Source organism: Sabethes cyaneus, chromosome 3, assembly GCF_943734655.1.
Source record: "Sabethes cyaneus chromosome 3, idSabCyanKW18_F2, whole genome shotgun sequence".
NCBI classification, from domain to species: domain Eukaryota; kingdom Metazoa; phylum Arthropoda; class Insecta; order Diptera; family Culicidae; genus Sabethes; species Sabethes cyaneus.
The window spans coordinates 29,681,448-29,699,329 of NC_071355.1; the positions used below are offsets into that span (position 1 = coordinate 29,681,448).

Here is a 17,882-nt window from a genome sequence, read left to right on the forward strand (position 1 = left end):
AAGCAGAAGCCACTCGGAATAAACAAAAGATTTATCTTTCGTAACATCAAGCGAGACAAGTAAACCGGTTCTAGCAAAATACTCCTCAAACCTAATCGTAAACGTAATGTAAGGACACCGGAAGCCATCAAACGAGTAAAAGAGCGAATTAGATGGAAACCAGATCAGTTTAGACGTAAGATGGCCAAGAGACTACTAGAGACGAAAGATGTCGGCAGCTGCTCAAGCGGCACAGTGAAATTCAGTTTTCGGACAAAAAAATATTCCTGCTACAAGATCACCACAATCAATAAAATAATCGGATATATGCAGCACAAAAATGCACCATACTGCTTTCAGAAAGATTCTGCATCGTCCCACCAGGCGAAAGCTACACAGGCTCGGAGTCAGGATAATGATTCTGATGGAATTTCTTCAAAAGACCAATTGACTGTGGATACTTTCGACGTGTGGAGAAGATTTGGGATGGGAAATTCCTCAGGATATCGCACGTGCCATCTGTAACGCCTTTCAACAACGATTGCGACTGGTAAATAAAGCAAGGGAGAAAGATTTGAATTCGACTAATTCAAAACAAATTTTATGAATATACTTTCACAAAATACACTCAAAATTAAGCGTCTTATATTTGTAACCATTTATTTAACGGTTATTACTACTCACCCTGTAAATTACCATCTATTCTTTCGTAATCCGATACTAATTTCTTATGAAATTGAATGATGAAAAATAATCGAGTTCTTCATTCCTCATTCTCTTTCAGACGGCTGGACAACCGCCGACTTGGTGTTCCTATGGAAGGAAGGCGACCCGGTACAGGTGGTCAAAAACTTACACCTACCACGCTTCACACTTGAAAAGTTCTTAACCGACTACTGTAACAGTAAAACAATTACCGGTAGGTTTGTTTTTATTTTCGTAACTATACTTAAATTGTAACACATTTCCCATTGCTTCCACCCACAGGTGAATACAGTTGTCTGAAGGTGGACCTACTCTTCAAGCGTGAGTTCTCGTACTATCTGATTCAGATCTACATTCCCTGCTGCATGTTGGTCATCGTGTCCTGGGTGTCCTTCTGGCTCGATCAAGGTGCCGTCCCGGCCCGGGTGTCGCTCGGTGTGACAACCCTGCTAACCATGGCAACGCAGACGTCCGGTATCAACGCATCGCTCCCACCGGTTTCCTACACCAAAGCCATCGACGTGTGGACCGGGGTCTGTTTGACGTTCGTATTCGGGGCCCTGCTGGAGTTTGCCCTGGTGAACTATGCGTCCCGTTCAGGTTGGTAGTCCGCTTCAGCTCGGAAGTTGCTCTTGTTTCCAAGTAAATTAATTCTACTGTAGTTTTATTATATTTAGTCTGTAGGCAAACTCTGACGACTTTTTAATACTGATTTCACCTGCATTTTCTTCGGTTTCTTTGTTTGTTTCTTTTTTCCCTCATTTCACGTCATCATTCGCACTTGTACGCTTGCCTGTCAAACGAATAACGTTGGCAAAACATAACCGTTCCTGTAAAACTTTGATTCGAACCAACCGCGTAAAAAACCAATGCCGTAAAAACAATCCCTGCTCGTATCCCTGTTGTGTACATCCAATATATACGCATAAACAATCATTTTCAACATAACGTTTATGTAATCTCTAATTAATTTTGCTATCTTGTAATCAATACTGTAACGCCACGCAAATTGTGCTTACCTGTTTTTTGGCACTTGGCCGTAAATGTTTGTTCCAACGTAATCTTGTTACACTTTAAACCAACAACAACCAACGTTTAACTCTGGCCCGTAACAACACTGTGATACTGTAACACTCGTAAACGAAACATTACAAAACAAACAAACAAAAACCAAAAAAATCAAAACACACTCGCGGTCGCGCTCGTGCCGTTCCCTTCGCATCACTTGGAACACATAAATTCTTGTGCGCTTCTTGTCTGTCTTGTCGCCCCGTTTCATTCACGCTCACCCAAGCGGATAGAGCCGCGGATATGCACCGAGAGAACATGAAGAAAAAACGACGCGAACTCGAGCAGGCCAGCTTGGACGCGGCGTCCGATCTGCTGGACACCGACAGTAATGCTACATTTGCGATGGTAAGTGTCCATTTTATGGTAACTCTCAGCACAATGTTTGTTGATATTTTATCACCCGCAGAAACCCCTGGTACGTCATCCCGGTGACCCGTTGGCACTGGAAAAGCTGCGGCAGTGCGAAGTGCACATGCAGGCGCCCAAGCGGCCGAACTGCTGCAGGAGCTGGCTGTCAAAATTCCCCACCAGGTAGGTCCTTCCCGATCCAAGCATGCGACGCCATTAGCTCTGCCTATCATTTTCTATTTTCGCAATAATAGATGTGATAAAAAAAGATTAAAAGCAAAACCAATACCTTCATCTACAAGATAAAAACATTTACATTTTTTGGCATTTTGTTGGTCAGTGTCCGGTCCAAGCTCAAAAGCACCCAAAACAATGAGAACATCTTCAGGTTTAGAAAAAAAAACTACTCACTTTCTTTGCCCCAAAAACAAAAAACAAAAACACGATGCCGAAGTTCCTTCTGCTTATACTTGCTCACATCATAGCTTATAATCCATCTAAACCAAAAAAAAAACATTCCATAATCTAAATTAAATTGATTTTTGTTACTATACCGACAAATAGCCCGTTGAAGAAGACTCCGTGCTTCGGAAGGGGGTAACTATTTTCCCAGATTTTCTTCTATATTGATTTGAACGTATTCCTATTTAGTTGATGTTGAAAGAATTCAAGCAATTATCTAGCGAGTAGTGCTGCCTACAACTTAGAGTTACTTTTTATTGATTGTCCAAATTCTGTACCAACTGTTTCGAGAACCATCATACAGTGGAAGAAAGAAAGGCGTCTCTAGTTGTCAAGCTTACAATATGCTTCGACGAGCATTTTTTCTGTTACCCTTATAATTTGAACACCTGCAATTGGCCTAGCTCTAGTATAGAAGCCGAAGAAAATCACCTTTTAAACTTAGGACCCTGCATCCAAACAAACCTTATCCCCTATCATTTGTAAAGAAATATATACGAATCATCTCTTGTGAGTCATCACCTCATCCGATTCTCACAAAACGAATGGTGTGAAAACGATATTCTAGCTGAGCAAGTCAAAAACAAACCTAACAAAAGTATTCTTTTGCACAAAAATCAATTTAATCAAAGAACCCTACGGTTCTCAGACTAATAATCCCCCTCCAAAAGGTATCTAAGGAAACCATTTAAACACACCGAGTACACACCAATACACGCGCCTTTTCCCTTCACAAGTAAGCTCTGACACAACACCACTTACTTCGGTTTACTTACTTATTTACTTAATTATTTACTTACTTACTTATCGCTCTGTTTGGCTGAACACACCACTCACACAAGTTTAAGTGAAACGCACATTTGCGCGCCCACACTACTACAGCTACTGTTTGCTCCTTACCTTTCTTCGTTTTATTATCATCTTTTTTTATGGTAACTTTAAACAAAAAATCTTTAACCTAATTATATCCCAGTGTTAGTTTGGTCTTGTACCTTTTACAGTATGGATTAATTGCATCCATAAGTTTTATATTTGATTCTTTGACCTTTTTAGAAAAGAGGAAGGTGATTCTGAGATTAGCATCGTTTATCGTTTGTTACAGTTATTAGTGATCCTAAATTCCCTTTCTCGGAATCACCTTTTATAGTTCATTTTTATTCCTAACTTTTGTTGATTTTTGACATCCAATCACTTGATAAATAAAATTCTAATTACCATCTTCTGCTTCACTTTCCAAAAGACAATGCTCCCGCTCGAAACGGATCGACGTTATCTCGCGGATAACATTCCCGCTGGTGTTTGCACTGTTCAACCTGGTCTACTGGAGCACTTATCTCTTCCGGGAAGAGGAGGAAGACTAGATTCCGAAACGAAGAACATCCCGTACGGGACGACGACGACGAGCACGAGAACGATGACGTAGGACATCGTCCAAATAGTATATGGTTAAATTGAACAAATGATTACGATTACCGTGACAACTAAGTAGTGATGAGTAACGTTACACGTGGGGGCAAGGGATGTATAGATTTAATAAACAATTAAACATGAAAACCCGTAGTGAAGAATGGCAAATGAAAACATTAATAGTAGTGATTTATACGGAAAAACCAGAAACAGATAGCGGAAAATCTTTTTAAAAAAGCAAATAATCTACACCGTCAACAGGAGTTCAACTGTTACAGAATCCACACAAGAAAAGTACTGCTCAACTGTCAGCTCTCATGTATAAGAAAAAACTAATCGCCACAAGTCAAGCATTTTAAGCAACAAAAAAAATCAAATCGTAAACTTCCAAAAATCAAACCCACAGTAAGCTATGCAAATGAAACCCTTCTTACATCACGCCAAAACTAAATCACTTGCACACAAAACGTAAAACACCTACTATTACTGTAATGTTGTGCATACCAAAATGGCCACTCACCAAGTGAGCGCCATGATACAGCATCTAGTTAAGCTAAGAAAGAACATAGACGTCGCTAGTTGAACGTCAAATGTCACATTCGTGTCATAAAAGAATAAACTAAACACAGATTAAAAGTCACACGAGAGCCTAATAGCTGTAATTTCGTTAAGACAAACAAGTGGAAACAATTATTCTAGGGGGAGAGAAGCTGAGGGTGTGAAGTGTTCTGAACCAATACTCGTCTCGTCACAAACTTATCGATGTCTAAACGTATGTTCATAACTGTGTAACACAATCAACAATGGCGCACCCACACAAGCAAGCAAGCAACCAAGCATAGAGACATACATACGAACGGACACCATACTTGCGAATACTAATACTAATCCAAAGCCAATTGCCAACGCTTCAGTGAGATTTACTATTTTGCTACTCGATCGACGCGAAAGATTAGACGAATTCGATTAGTTACAAAAAACCGATGTCTCACTGTCACTTTCAAATCAGCTGAACCCGCCCAAACCAAAGTAGGCGAACAGTAACAATCCCCCCCAGCAGCCCACAGCACTTCCGCAGATAGCATTTATGTAAAAATCACTCCATTCGCATTCGCATTCGCAAGTCGCAAGGACAACAATGATGTGTTTGTTGTTGGTGGTGATGGTGTGACCCCTTCGGCACCGGTATTTAGTTAAAACTTAAAAAGTAATACAGGGTTATCACTTTAAAAAACTAACAATATGAAAAGAAAACGCTATAATTGCGGCGCCATTGAATAGATCTTACGTATGAGGGTGCTCGACTAGTAAGCAGTAAAAGTAATAGGTATTGTAATAGCACGAAGCACGCGAAGCGCCCTCTGTCGTCGAGTAGGAAAATGAAGCGCAAACAGAAAACCCCTCTTCCCGATTTTACGTGATAGTGTGTCGTGTGTTTGTTAAATACGCATCAGCAAAACAGAGGAAAATCTTTTCTAACTAACTGTTCGGTAGAATAAATCAACGGACAAAAGGCGCGGTAGATGGGTAGACAGTGGGCAGTAGATAGTTGAAAACCTTAGAAATGGCAGGCTAGCACAAAAATCATCAATCGGTAAATTTTAGCGTTATGTTTCGATAGCTGGCCAAGACAGTTGACAGTTTTCTACTAGCAATAACTTATTACTTTTGATGCAAACCGACCGTTTACCTTTACAGTAAATTGTGACACATTTAAAGACCTATGCTAAGTGGATTATTTCTGAATTTTCCTCTTAGTTCTACTTTGTTTTCATAATTCGTCGAGATGGTAGGCTGCCAAGATTCGAGGATTTCAGAATCGTCTCAGAAGTCGTAATTCGCTTTCGAACTGATCGAGCAATCTTGCACGTTGAGCGCCCGTCTTCCTAGTTCCGGTGGGGTTGTTGAAGAGAACTGTTTTCGTCACACTCTCCCCTGGCATCCTTATGACGTGTTCGGCTCACCGTAGCTTGCCAACTTTCACCGGATGTACGATGAAAATCTCTCCAAGCAGTGCCTGTAGCTTGATATTAATGCGCTTCCGCCACTCTTCGCTTTCAGTTTGTACTCCGCAAAATGTCGCCTGCAGCGCCTTCCGCTCAAACATGACAAGGACTTGTATGTCCTCCGTGAGCAGCATCGAGGCTTCAAGTTCATAAAGAACTACCAGTTTAATAAGAGTTTAGGACAACGTCAATTCCGTACGGCGGCGTGTACTTCTTGATCGTAGCGTTTTGCGAAGGCACACAAGGCCCGATTTCTCGCGCTACCAGCAATCCCAAATACGTAAGCTCATTTATCACTTCTAGTTGGTTACCGTCGACGGTTGCCGTTCGTGGGAGGCACGCGTTTATTTCCCCCAATCCTCTTAGACTCCACTTTCAGTCTGGTGTAGATTACCTCCACCGCCGCAAAGTTTCTGTATATGCAAAGCCTAAGAGTTCGCTACCCGTAATCTTGCACTTGTTTCGATGCTCACTCGTCGGATCACCCTCCCAAAAACGATGGTGAACAGCATGCAGGACTAGCCGTTACTTGTCTCAACCCCCGCCGCGTCTCGAAGGGTCTTGAGAGTGTCCCCGAGATGCGCACCAAACACATCGCTCGATCCAATGGCAAAATTCGACTCTCAGTAAATCCGCGCAAGACCTCGAAGGTTTTTTTTACAAATAAAAAAACAATAACTTACTAAGGTAAAGGTCATACTTGACTTATAGTTGAACTAGTCTGCTCACATCAATTCTAGAGTCAAAAAAGCATGCATGATATTTGGACAGTGCAGACGAGCAATTACATCCAAGTACATCCACATCCGTCTGCAGACGGCCTTCGCTTTTCTGCATCTTTGGCTCGAGCAACACGTTCCTCACAATCATTCACATATCCTTACTACCCATCCCTATTCTTCCCTTCCCATCAGAAAAATGACGAGAGAATGGGGCAAAGCACAAATTTCCTTATAAATATGGGGAGCGTACCGTTTGAGCCAAAATATTCTGATTCCTGATTCCATCGTATCCTTGGCGAATTTAATTAGCCTTTCCCAGATACCTCCTTGTGGGATGGTTAAAGTGTGCCACACATATGTAAATAATGATTTTATTTCTAAAAACAAATCCCCAGACTGTAGAGCTTTAACAGAGGAATTTTTATGTAAAATTTTTAAAGACGGTGTCATTTGATATTTTTAAAATTCACGCTCCTATCAGACAACCGAGTTTTTGGAGTTTCTTTTCGAATTTCGAGCGCAGCCATCTGCATTAGGAAATTTGAACGCTCCGTGTGGTACACTCAAGTCGTTTGTTTACAATTTTTTACAACATTTTACGAATTACCGGGGTTTCTTAAACGGTTTTCTGCTCCGCGCCACGTATTACCCATGTAAAAAAAGACTTCAAGGGCAACATGTGAAAAGAGCCTATGTGCAAATGAGAGATACTCTTCGTGTCTCCTCTCTTCCGCTTATCACGGCAATGCAAATGTACTTGCACGGATTAATTCTGCATAAAACGGTTGCTGGTGTTATTTGCTAGCTATTGGTAATGAAAAATTGCATTGGTATGCATTCATATCGCCGTGGTAAACGCAAGAGAGGACACACAAATTTGAACATATGCCCTTTTGCACATGTTTCGCGAGACTCGAGTGTATTTGCATTTCTGATTAAACATTTTAGAGCTACGCGATCACTAATAAAATTACCATTTTACGTTGTTTCGCTGTCTTCGGCACACTTTTTTGTTAAAATTCAAGGAAAACCGTGTACCAAAGATTCTACTCTAATCTTATACTAACGCAGCCAATTCTTGAAAGCGTCATGGAAAATGACGATAACTTACAGCTTGCAGGCCAACTGCGAAGCGCGCAGCATGTACCGCAGAAGGAATTTCAAGGAATCAAGTGGAACCTAATTTTATTCAACTCCTTGAAATCAAGGGAGGAAGAAAGCATATAGACGTTAAGTGATACTCCGGACCCTTCGAGGATGAACTAATGGCATTTAAACCGGAAGCCAGGCTGCAATTGCAATTTCACTCTCTGAAAATTGATTAAACTAGCAAAATACTGTTCTGATTCAAACTTCGAACACTATGCTCAAACTTTGTTCAAAGAAAAATGCTCGATTTTTTTGTTATTTTACCCTCTCAAATGGTTTAACAGCATGACAATTGATTTCTTTTCTTGGGAAAATGATCAAAATGACGATAAAATATAGTTTCACATTAAAAAACACTAGAAAGTTACAGTTCGGTTTTGGTTCAAACTTCGAACACTTTCATGGCCGACATTCAAAGGTCGAATTTTTCTGTCTCAGACATCGAAGACTAGTATTATATTGATAAATATTAATGTTGTTAGTGTCACTCAATTTAAATGAGTGAAATTATTTCCCTTTTTGTAAACACAGTCTTTTGAAATCCACCTAAAAGCGTGATTTAAATTTTTCACATAACAATTAGTTACAATCTGCACTTCTGTAGTTTTTTTCCGTGTTGGGTATGTTTATCACTGCGACTATTTGCTTGATCTATTGTGATATATCCCCCGTTTTATTATAGCTGTGTTCTCAAGGCCTCGCAGTCGGTCTCGAGGTATGACGCTGGCCTAATAAGCCAGTCTTCGTATGTTCGAATCTCGACTGGGAGAGGCTGTTAGAGTCAATAGGATGGTAGCAACTGGCCCTGCAATTGTTCTGTACTCTAACAGCTGGCTGCGAAGTCTGTCGTATAAAAAAAACTCGATTTAATCCACCTAGTGGTGAAAGGAACCTTTGTTATACGGTCTTACTTGCTATTTGAGATAGAAATCGACACGTCTTCGGAAAATAATTCATCTATTGGTTGTAGTTGCGTAGTGCGTTGGTTTACATAATATTTTTGAAAATTGAATAAGTTTACAAAATTTGAACAAAATAGGAACACTTTTAAATTTTAATGAAAAAAGGATCATGAAATTGCTGAGTAAGAATAAGTAAGTTGTTATTAATCTGAGTAAGTGCAAATAAAAGTAAGTTGTAAGAGAAAATCTTATCCTTTAGCATATACATTGTCTAGTAAAGGTCTAGTTTATAGGTTTTTGAACTAGGCATAGTTTCCTGTAATGCCATTCTATTTGAATCACATCAATAGAGTTTTCTTGAATAATTTTCATCAATTTTTATTAACTCACGCTGTTGTATTTTATACAACACGTGTAGGTTTTTCAACGCCATATTGTTATAAAGTTACAAATCGTTGTTTAACTAACGTATATTCTTCAACAAACTTATTGTGAGCAAAATATCATAATTATTCAATGCATTAATAATTTAATTTATGGGAAAATTTATGCAGCAAAACTATCAGCAAATGTAAAATGTTTAAAATGTATCCGTCTGCTGATAGTCGAGTAATTCGGATTCAAAATTAGGGTATTCTTTATAATCAAAGTTCTACAGTTCCTAAACAAGCAAACATACAGGTATACTACTTTCAGAAAAGTTGTTTATTGTAACTATTTGTACAATTTTGTAGTACATGAAAAAGTCATGCAACAATTACCAAAAGAGCAATAATAGAAAAACTGATTTTACAAATTCATATACAATAAATAAGATTTTTCTATCTTCGCTGCAGAGATAGAAGGTTACTGTCTTCAGCAAAATTTCTTTTAATAATATGCTCTATAACTTTGCAGAACACATCAATGTGTTATATTGACACTGAAGAAAAATATTTTTTTTTATTTCACTTTTGGGGGGATTAATAAAAATTTAAATTCCACCAGACGATAGAGCTTTCAATTTCAAGAAACTCTTTTAAAGGTTCGATAAACCTAAAACCAAGTTTTTCCAGGCAAAACTCTAGTGCACACGTTTTCTTTGGTTTGGGGCTATTGTGCGCGAGAGTAACTGTGTTACAAAAGATGGCGCGAGTGTTCGACGGTTAATATATTTTAATCGGTAAAACCAATTCTTATGAAATTTTGCATATATATTCGTAGTCTCAAAACCTCTCGTTTGATATTAAAATAATTAAAATTAGGTAAATTATCTTGGTTAAAATCATTATAAATTATTGCAAATTTTGGTGTGGTGTATACGGTTGCTCATAACTTTCAAATTAAACGTCCAATCAAAATACCATTCAATAGTGATCTATTAGTATATATTATCTTTCAAATGAGACTAATAGCGCATAAATCGGTTTGGCCATCTCTAAGAAACAGGCGATAATTATTACCTTGTCAAAACAGGTTTTATAAGCATAACTTTTAAACTACTTGATTGTTTTCAATTAAAAATTCCTGAACAATTTAGCTTTAATAAGGGCTTTCATTTGATACTAAGATCGTTGAAATCGGTCATGTAGTTTTGAAGAAACCCGTGTCACGTATTTTTCACATTTTTGCTTATAACTTTTAAACGAAACGTCGTGTCACGAAACAACTCAATAGTGATCTACTAGACAATAACACCTTTCAAACAAAAGTAATAGCGAACCATTCGGTTCAGCCATCTCTGAGAAACAGGCGATAGAAAAAATCATTACATACATACACACACACACACACACACACACAGACATTGCTCAAATCGTCGAACCCTATCGATTGGTATATGTGACTTGGCCCTCCGGGCCTCGGATCAATTTCGTGTTTTTCGACCAATTTTTAAACCTTTGTTATAGTATAACAAAGGTAAAACAGAAGGTCAAGTTTCGATAACGGAATGTAGCACCTAGGCTTTGCTTTGCTTTGTGTTGTCAAGATGACGTACCACTATCAGACGTGATCGTCATTGTTTGACTAATAGCATTTGTCCAGTCACTTCGTGATGCACTTCGGATGAAGTGCACTACTGCTCTGGGAGTTGTTCTCCAAATATCAGAGGGCTCTAACAGCCCACTTTCGAAGAACCTTAATCTTTTATTGAGAATTACCGGACATCGGCACAACAAGTGTTCCGAGTCTTCTTTTCCTATGCCACAGAAGCGACATATATCATCTTGGTGTTTTCCCATTAGCTTCAGATGATAGCGGCTCGGACAATGTCCTGTTATAAGACCAGTATAAATGCTTAGATTTTTCTTTGAAAGCTCCAGGATTTTGCGAGTCATTGAAACGTTTCGAGAGATAAACCGTTTCGACTGCCTAGCATTGATAGTGTTATTCCAATTTGAGTCCACTTTCGAACATTCCCATGCTTTTAGCTCCTTTTTTTAAGCAGAAGCAGATAAGCCACAGAAGGGCTCAGGTCCTACAAATTGATGAGATGAACCGAGTCTTGTAAGCGCATCAGCTCTTTCATTTCCTTCAATTCCACAGTGACCTGGTACCCAGTACAGGTTGACTTCTGTAGTTAATTGCTAATGTTTTCGATCTGCATGCAGCACATCTTAAAACGGGAAAGGCCGATTAGATTGTTCGAAGTTTGAATCACTCCTCAAAACGTGATTCAAACTTCGAACACTTTAATTTATCTAATATCTTTGAAATAATGCATGAAATATTGTATTATAACAATGCTTTAGTAAATACATACCTTGCATTTATCTAATAATTGCGAAATGGAAAGGTAAACTGGTAAAATAATGCAAACGAAAAAACAGCTACTTTTATACGAAACGCTAAAAGTAAGCGAACCAAGTTAAAATCTGAGATCTCACTTTGTTCCAGCGCCTGCTGATTTCTCATAAGGAGTCCTACAGTTCAATGTCATACCTCACCGGATAGAGGACATTCTAACGAACACGGTGGTGTATAACAAGCATAATATTTTATTAAATTAGCGATACTAACGAGCATTTTATTCAGAAGTGTTCGAAGTTTGAGACTGTTCTAAGTTTGAGTCAGAACGGTATTAGTTTAAATAAAATAACACTTGAAAGTAAAGTCGTGCGGTTCAATGGTTGTCTAAAACTACAGTTGTAAGATTAGGAACTGAAAATCACACGACCCCGTATCTCATAGATTTGCTATTCAATTATACAAATTGGAGTATTTCCAGATATGGCCACTTGGAGGCGCTAGGTATGGGCTTGGGATGGCTAGAGCTAATCTGTTGAGCGCTTTCACAGTCATAGCTGCCTTCCGCATTTCATACCCCATTTCATCGCGTACCAAAGATTCCGAAATCAACATGAAATTGCAATTTTTTTATGTTCATATTATTATTCTAACTGTTCAGTTTCGATTTAAACAGCGGGGAATTAGAAATAAGTCACCTGGTGATAGTGAATAAGTCCACTTCGTAATTTAGAGCAATTTAAATTCAAATAGGGGTTTTTCCAATTCCCGTCGTAATAAGTGAATGCATTTTCATCATTTGTTGGATGGGTTTAATGAATACTCCAAAGGTTCTTGTGCCGATTTGACTAAAACACACTTACCTTCCGATCCGTGAACTTTGAAATCACTGAAAAGCGACTATTAAAGCATATTATTGAAATTATGCAACTGACTTTATTGCTAAAATTCGTCGTTCCGTTTTAAAATCCGTCCATCAAAATTTTTCATCGTTCGAACTACAAATCCCTACAATGTTTACGAAGCTAACGCGCATGTATTTGTGTAGGACGGCATGACAAATATTATTCTGCAAAATTTCTGCAGGTCGGGTAAGTTTTCCCGGCTGTAGAATAACGACAATGCCTTGCGTGAGTTATTTTCATTTATGAATGACGGAAATTAAAACGATTAGTCGACATTTTCTTCTTCGTCGCACGAAAAAAACGTAGGAAATTTGGCTGGTAGGACTTCTTTAATGATATAAAGCATTTAAAAAGATCTCAGCTCACTTTGATTGATTGAGTATGATAGACAATAAACTAAAATATTAGGGAATAACTAGTTTTGCATTGTGTATCATAAAAATGCTGATATTTTTAATAATTTTTGTTGGATAAGACGGGAATAGGCAATTACGACGATGTAGCAACATACCCTACCAAATGTACTTATCATGCCCGGTAAGAATCTTTTAGGTTCCATTCTCCACTTGTCTTGATTTGATTTGATCGGATGCCTTTTATTCATTTTAGCTAAGAAAATTATTGCGAGCACTGATGGCAACGGATGCTAAGCAAGCGTTGACGCAAACTGTCAATAACAAATAAACAAAGTTGCACAGATGAGTTCATTGTAAATGAATGCTCTATCATGTTTATCAAAGTTTATATCGATCAGACAGTTTGTTTTGTGTGCTCAAAGGTGGTTTTAGGTGTAAATTATCCATTACTATAGGAAAATAAAGCTTCGCAGGTAAAGTACTGAGCATTATGAATCATATGAATCATTATGAATCATTCGGGCGTTTTATATGAAACTTGATGATTTTTGGTCTATTCAAGTTAAATCAATTGGGTAAACTGGGTTGAAGCGGATCAAATGATAAATTATTATTGATAGAAACTTTTGAAATCTGCAACAAAAGTCGGTTTGCAGAATTCTCACAGCTCCATTTCGTTTAGATATACAATAAATCAATACCAAAATTGTTCCAAACTTTCAACTAACTATCTTTGCGAAAAGTAAAAACACAAAAAACATCGGCCAAGGTTTTGTTTTACCTAGGGGGTTAGGGTTATCACTCTCTGCTGCCCATCCCATAATAGAAGTCTCCCGGCCCGGTAAGGAAGCACGGCTTGAGCCTTCAGTAAAAATTGTATTCATGATTCTAGGTGCTGTGTAAATGATTATAAAAGCTGATCACCCCATCATGCATACGCGGCGATCGAAGCGCGAGCCCACGGTCCGCGATCAGGACGTAAAATGTAAACATACTGGTTTTATAAAGACCGCCAAAATAAAATTAAAGCAAACAAAAAAAAAACAAAACAAAAAATAAAATAAACAACGTAGGAACTAATTCGTTAGGAGCAGCTGTATCACACAACACTAACCCAACTGGAAATGGAAATGCAAACCAGTCTATTATACTATACATTTAAAGTAAAAAAAAACAACAAGGAAAAACAAACAAACAATCAGTGGTAACGTAAATCGATGAGTTGTTCACTGTACATTTTATTATACCGACTAAACCGCTCTATATAGCGCATACACTAACACATAGGGAAAATAAAATCTTTATTACACGTTACGAACTAGCAGAGAAATGGATAAATTAAAATACGGAGAAAAGTGGAATACATTTGTCGTTGTACATTTTCTATACTAGCTAAGATTTTTGTTCCTTTCCTAACACTAAAGCAAACTGTGTATAAGTTACATAAATTAGTTAAGCATTATTGTTTAAAACAAAATGGGAGGAAAGAAAAAGAATTATATACAAAATACTCGTTTAAAAATTACCGCGTCTTCCACTTCCACTTCCGTTTAGTGCTATCACATTTGTATCCTAGTTTTTTTTTTTTGATTTGTTCTGTATGGCGACTTCGTGAGTTAGTGTACTAGTACTAATGCTACTATTTTTGCGTATTGTCCCGAATCCACTGCATGTACTCGCTAACCCGTGTGTACACACCGGGATAGCCCGGTTCGCCGCACTTGTTGCCGAACGAAACCACTCCGACCTGGGTCCAGCGGGCTTCGACCAGCATCATCAGCGGTCCGCCGGAATCGCCCTGGCAGGCGTCGACGCCTCCCTCGGAGAAACCCGCACACAGGAAGTTATCCGTGATGGGCTGGAAGTACGCGTGGTTGCAGTCCTCGTTTCGCCACACCGGAAGTGTTGCCTGCTGCTGCTTGGTGGACTCTTTGCCCCCATAGTAGGTAGTACCCCAACCGACCACCGTTGCACGCCGACCTGTGAAAAACGAGAGTGAGAAAGACCCAACTAGTGAGCGAAACAAGTATAACTCTTACCGGCCATCCGTTCCTTCGACGGTAGATTCGCCTTCGGCATGCACACCGGAATCACGTACTTGGACTTCCGCACGGGCCGATCCAGCACCAGGATCGCAATATCGTTATAGAAACCGACACGGGAAAACTTCGGATGGGCTCGTACTTCGGTCACGCGGAATGTGACCGGAGCCGATGGTTCGGCGTCCGTCGAGAGATCAATGTCTCCAAGCCGCACGGTGAACTGCCGAGCGGCGAACGGTCGCTGCCGGGAGTCCCGAGTGCAATGAGCCGCCGTCAGAACGTACTTGGTTCCAATCAACGAACCACCGCACCAGAACTCGGTCCGCTTGGGACCGTGCAGAAAGATGGCAGCCATCCAGGGCCACTGGCCAATCGGTGCTTCGATACCGCCGACAATTCTCCCCGATGAGTACTCTTGCTGGCCACAATCCTCCGGATCTACGAAATTATCCGCGATGGTCGGCAGCGTGGCTGCCAGAGGCTGCTCTGTGGTAGTCGTAGTTGCTAGTATCACCGAAGGACGCTTCGTCGTTGTTGGTTTAGCAGCCGTGACGGGACTCAACACTAGGCTCTGGGGAGTTGTACGAATTGTCGGACGCGTTGTAGGCCGCTGAGTGGTTAGAGTGGTACTGGCCGGGAGAGGACAACACACTCCCGGCACGAATAGGCTTTTGAAACATAAGGATTCTCGAAGATGGGTTAGATCAAGCAGCAGTCCCGGACAGGTGCTCAAGTCCTCACATCGTCCTGGTCGGCCATCCGGCGTGGTACAGCGGTTTTCCGAATCTTTACCAGTTTCAACTATTTTACCTACGAGAGAAAAAAACAGACGGTAAACAGCGATTGTTCTAATGAATAGCGGATTTTGGTCCGATACTTACTAACAACTGGTGGTTTTTTGGTTGTTTCGATGTGGGTTGGATCCTTCCGCTTAACTTTGTTCTTTTTCTTTTTCTTCTTTTTCTGCATTTCGCTAGTCGCTGTGACTGCGGCCACATCTTCCTTTTTCTGAACAAGTAATGCCTCCTCAGTAACCGCAGTCACGGTGGTAACTGTTACGTTTGATGACTCTGTAGTTGGGCTTACCGTAGTAGTCTCGACATCCGCAACTCCCACCCGTTTAATCAACGGTTCAATCGTTTTGGTCACATTCGGTCCGAGAACCGTATTCGTTAGTGTGAGGATAGCATCCGGAATCGTTTCCTTCGTGTCTTTGTTGACGGCATTCGCTGCGACCGGTTCCTGACCTTTGGTGATGTTGACGATGTACCTTCCAACGGTGTTAAGAGCCCCCAACGTATTGGAAATTTTATTGATCACATCCGGCGACCACAGCCGGCTTCCTCCATCGGTGCTCGTTTCTTCCTCGGCTTCCGTTTCCTCCTCATCCACTTCGTCATCCTCCTCGTCCTCATCATCATCGTCGTCCTCGCTGTCATCGTCATCATCATCACCCAGAAAATCCAGGAAATCATCGTCGTCATCATCGTCGTCTTCATCTGCGCTCGTGGGCTTCGCGGGCGTCTTTTTCGTTAATGCTCCACCGGGAGAAGAGCCCTGCAAATGAGAAACTTAATTGAGAGATCAAAACATGTCGTTTGGATATTTGGTAACGGTTCACAGTTTTCCGCACGGAAAAGAATGACATCGGAGGTGGAAATTTTCCATCAATGTTACGTGCCATATTGGTAAGCCTCGATCCGATTTTGAAATAAGTGGTAAATATGATTAAGGCTGCTATCTTAACCCGAGCAGGAACGAAGAGCAAAATAATATCAAAATGTGTTATTGGAAATCGAATAACTCATATCAAAATTTGGTCTTGTTTTGGCTGACATAGTTGGTAAAATAACAAAAAATAATTTCAAAATTTTGCTCCTTAAAGACCAAAATAATAACTACTTATGTTATTTGAATAACAAAGCAATAACATAACTGTATTCAAAATTTGGAATAACATATTTTAGTATTGTTAAGGTATTGAATAACAAATGCAGTAGCATATGACATATCAAAAAATCATTTCATAAAATATTTATAATTTAAAATCTCTTTAATCAACAAATTTTTTTTATTAATATATCGAATGACATTTTAAGGTCATAATAAGATATGATAACAAAATCAGTTATTAAACTCAACTTACAACCAATGTTTTAAATATCTACTCAATAACAAAATATGTTATCAATGTATCTCCATAGCTGTTCAATAACAAAATATTGTATTATACATCAGTTTGATATTGTTTTTATATTATTTTGCTCTTCGCTCCTGCTCGGAAACAACTGCAATTAACAACTTTTCCCATCTTTCCGTCGGTAAAGTCTTACGGTAAAAGTCTTCACCTTTTGAAGCAATCCACAAATTAAGCGTTCATATAGGCGAAACTGATCAAGGTCAAGTGCCATTTTTCCCCATTAAGTTTTCCAACTAGATTTTTAAGAGTTTTACTTATGGTCTGTATGACATATAACTAGTGGCTGGAAAAAGTCATCTTGACTTGCACTATAAGCGCATTCTCAAAATGGCATAAAAACTCAGTTTACACTAAACCATCTTATCGACTATAAATACATAAAATACACAACAATCAACAACAACAATCATTGAATTTTATAAAGGTTTTGCTGCGCTGGTTTTACCACAATATTGCGCAATACCAAGAGGATACGAGTCCAAACACACTTATAGCTAGCTAGAAAATCATAATAAAACCGTTGATAAAGCATATTTATTGTGCTTGCTTATATTACCACGTTAAAACTTGTTGGCTGCACCACGTCTCTTATAAAATTACCGTAAGTGTGGCGGTTGCTTGTCAAACCGCAATGAATCTATTAATTTTATAGAGTTACTAGCTGACCCGACAAACTTCGTATTGCCACAAATTAACCTGTGTTGTACATAAATCATGAATCTCGGATGATCTTTGTCACTATCTCGAGTTTTGCAAGCCCCCCAGTGGGCGGCGCTTCCGACGGCGGGTCACCGGCAACACTCGCGACCGTCTCGTCCTGAATGATCTAGTGTTACTATAGATAGTTTTTGTGGTCTTGTTAATGATTAATGTTTTATGGAAGAGTCTCGAATTTCTCGAG

General features: G+C 39.4%; 2 protein-coding genes across 2 annotated transcripts in view; one reads left to right on the plus strand and one right to left on the minus strand.

Moving 5' to 3' along the window:
• Positions 1-3,926, plus strand: part of LOC128743569 (glutamate-gated chloride channel) — a 103,569-nt gene extending 99,643 nt beyond the window's left edge. The window contains exons 6-11 of the mRNA XM_053840170.1: positions 764-898; positions 967-1,284; positions 1,979-2,100; positions 2,162-2,286; positions 2,668-2,700; positions 3,806-3,926. Of these exons, the coding sequence (XP_053696145.1) occupies positions 764-898; positions 967-1,284; positions 1,979-2,100; positions 2,162-2,286; positions 2,668-2,700; positions 3,806-3,926 (854 nt within the window). The remainder of the gene's footprint in view (positions 1-763; positions 899-966; positions 1,285-1,978; positions 2,101-2,161; positions 2,287-2,667; positions 2,701-3,805) is intronic.
• Positions 3,927-14,378: 10,452 nt separating this feature from the next.
• LOC128739433 (proclotting enzyme) lies at positions 14,379-16,465 on the minus strand. Its single transcript, XM_053834920.1, has 4 exons — positions 16,403-16,465; positions 15,663-16,338; positions 14,779-15,591; positions 14,379-14,719 (listed from the first exon to the last, which is right to left on the minus strand). The coding sequence occupies exons 1-4, from the start codon at positions 16,463-16,465 to the stop codon at positions 14,379-14,381; spliced, it is 1,893 nt and encodes a 630-aa protein (XP_053690895.1).
• Positions 16,466-17,882: the final 1,417 nt, after the last annotated feature.

Coding starts and splice junctions, on each gene's coding strand:
- LOC128739433 (XM_053834920.1), bottom strand. CDS start 16,465: ATGGCACGTAACATTGATGGAAAATTTCCACCTCCGATGTCATTCTTT. Junction 16,339..16,402: donor TCTTTTCCGTGCGGAAAACT/GTGAACCGTTAC, acceptor TCTCATTTGCAG/GGCTCTTCTCCCGGTGGAGC. Junction 15,592..15,662: donor CAAAAAACCACCAGTTGTTA/GTAAGTATCGGA, acceptor TTTCTCTCGTAG/GTAAAATAGTTGAAACTGGT.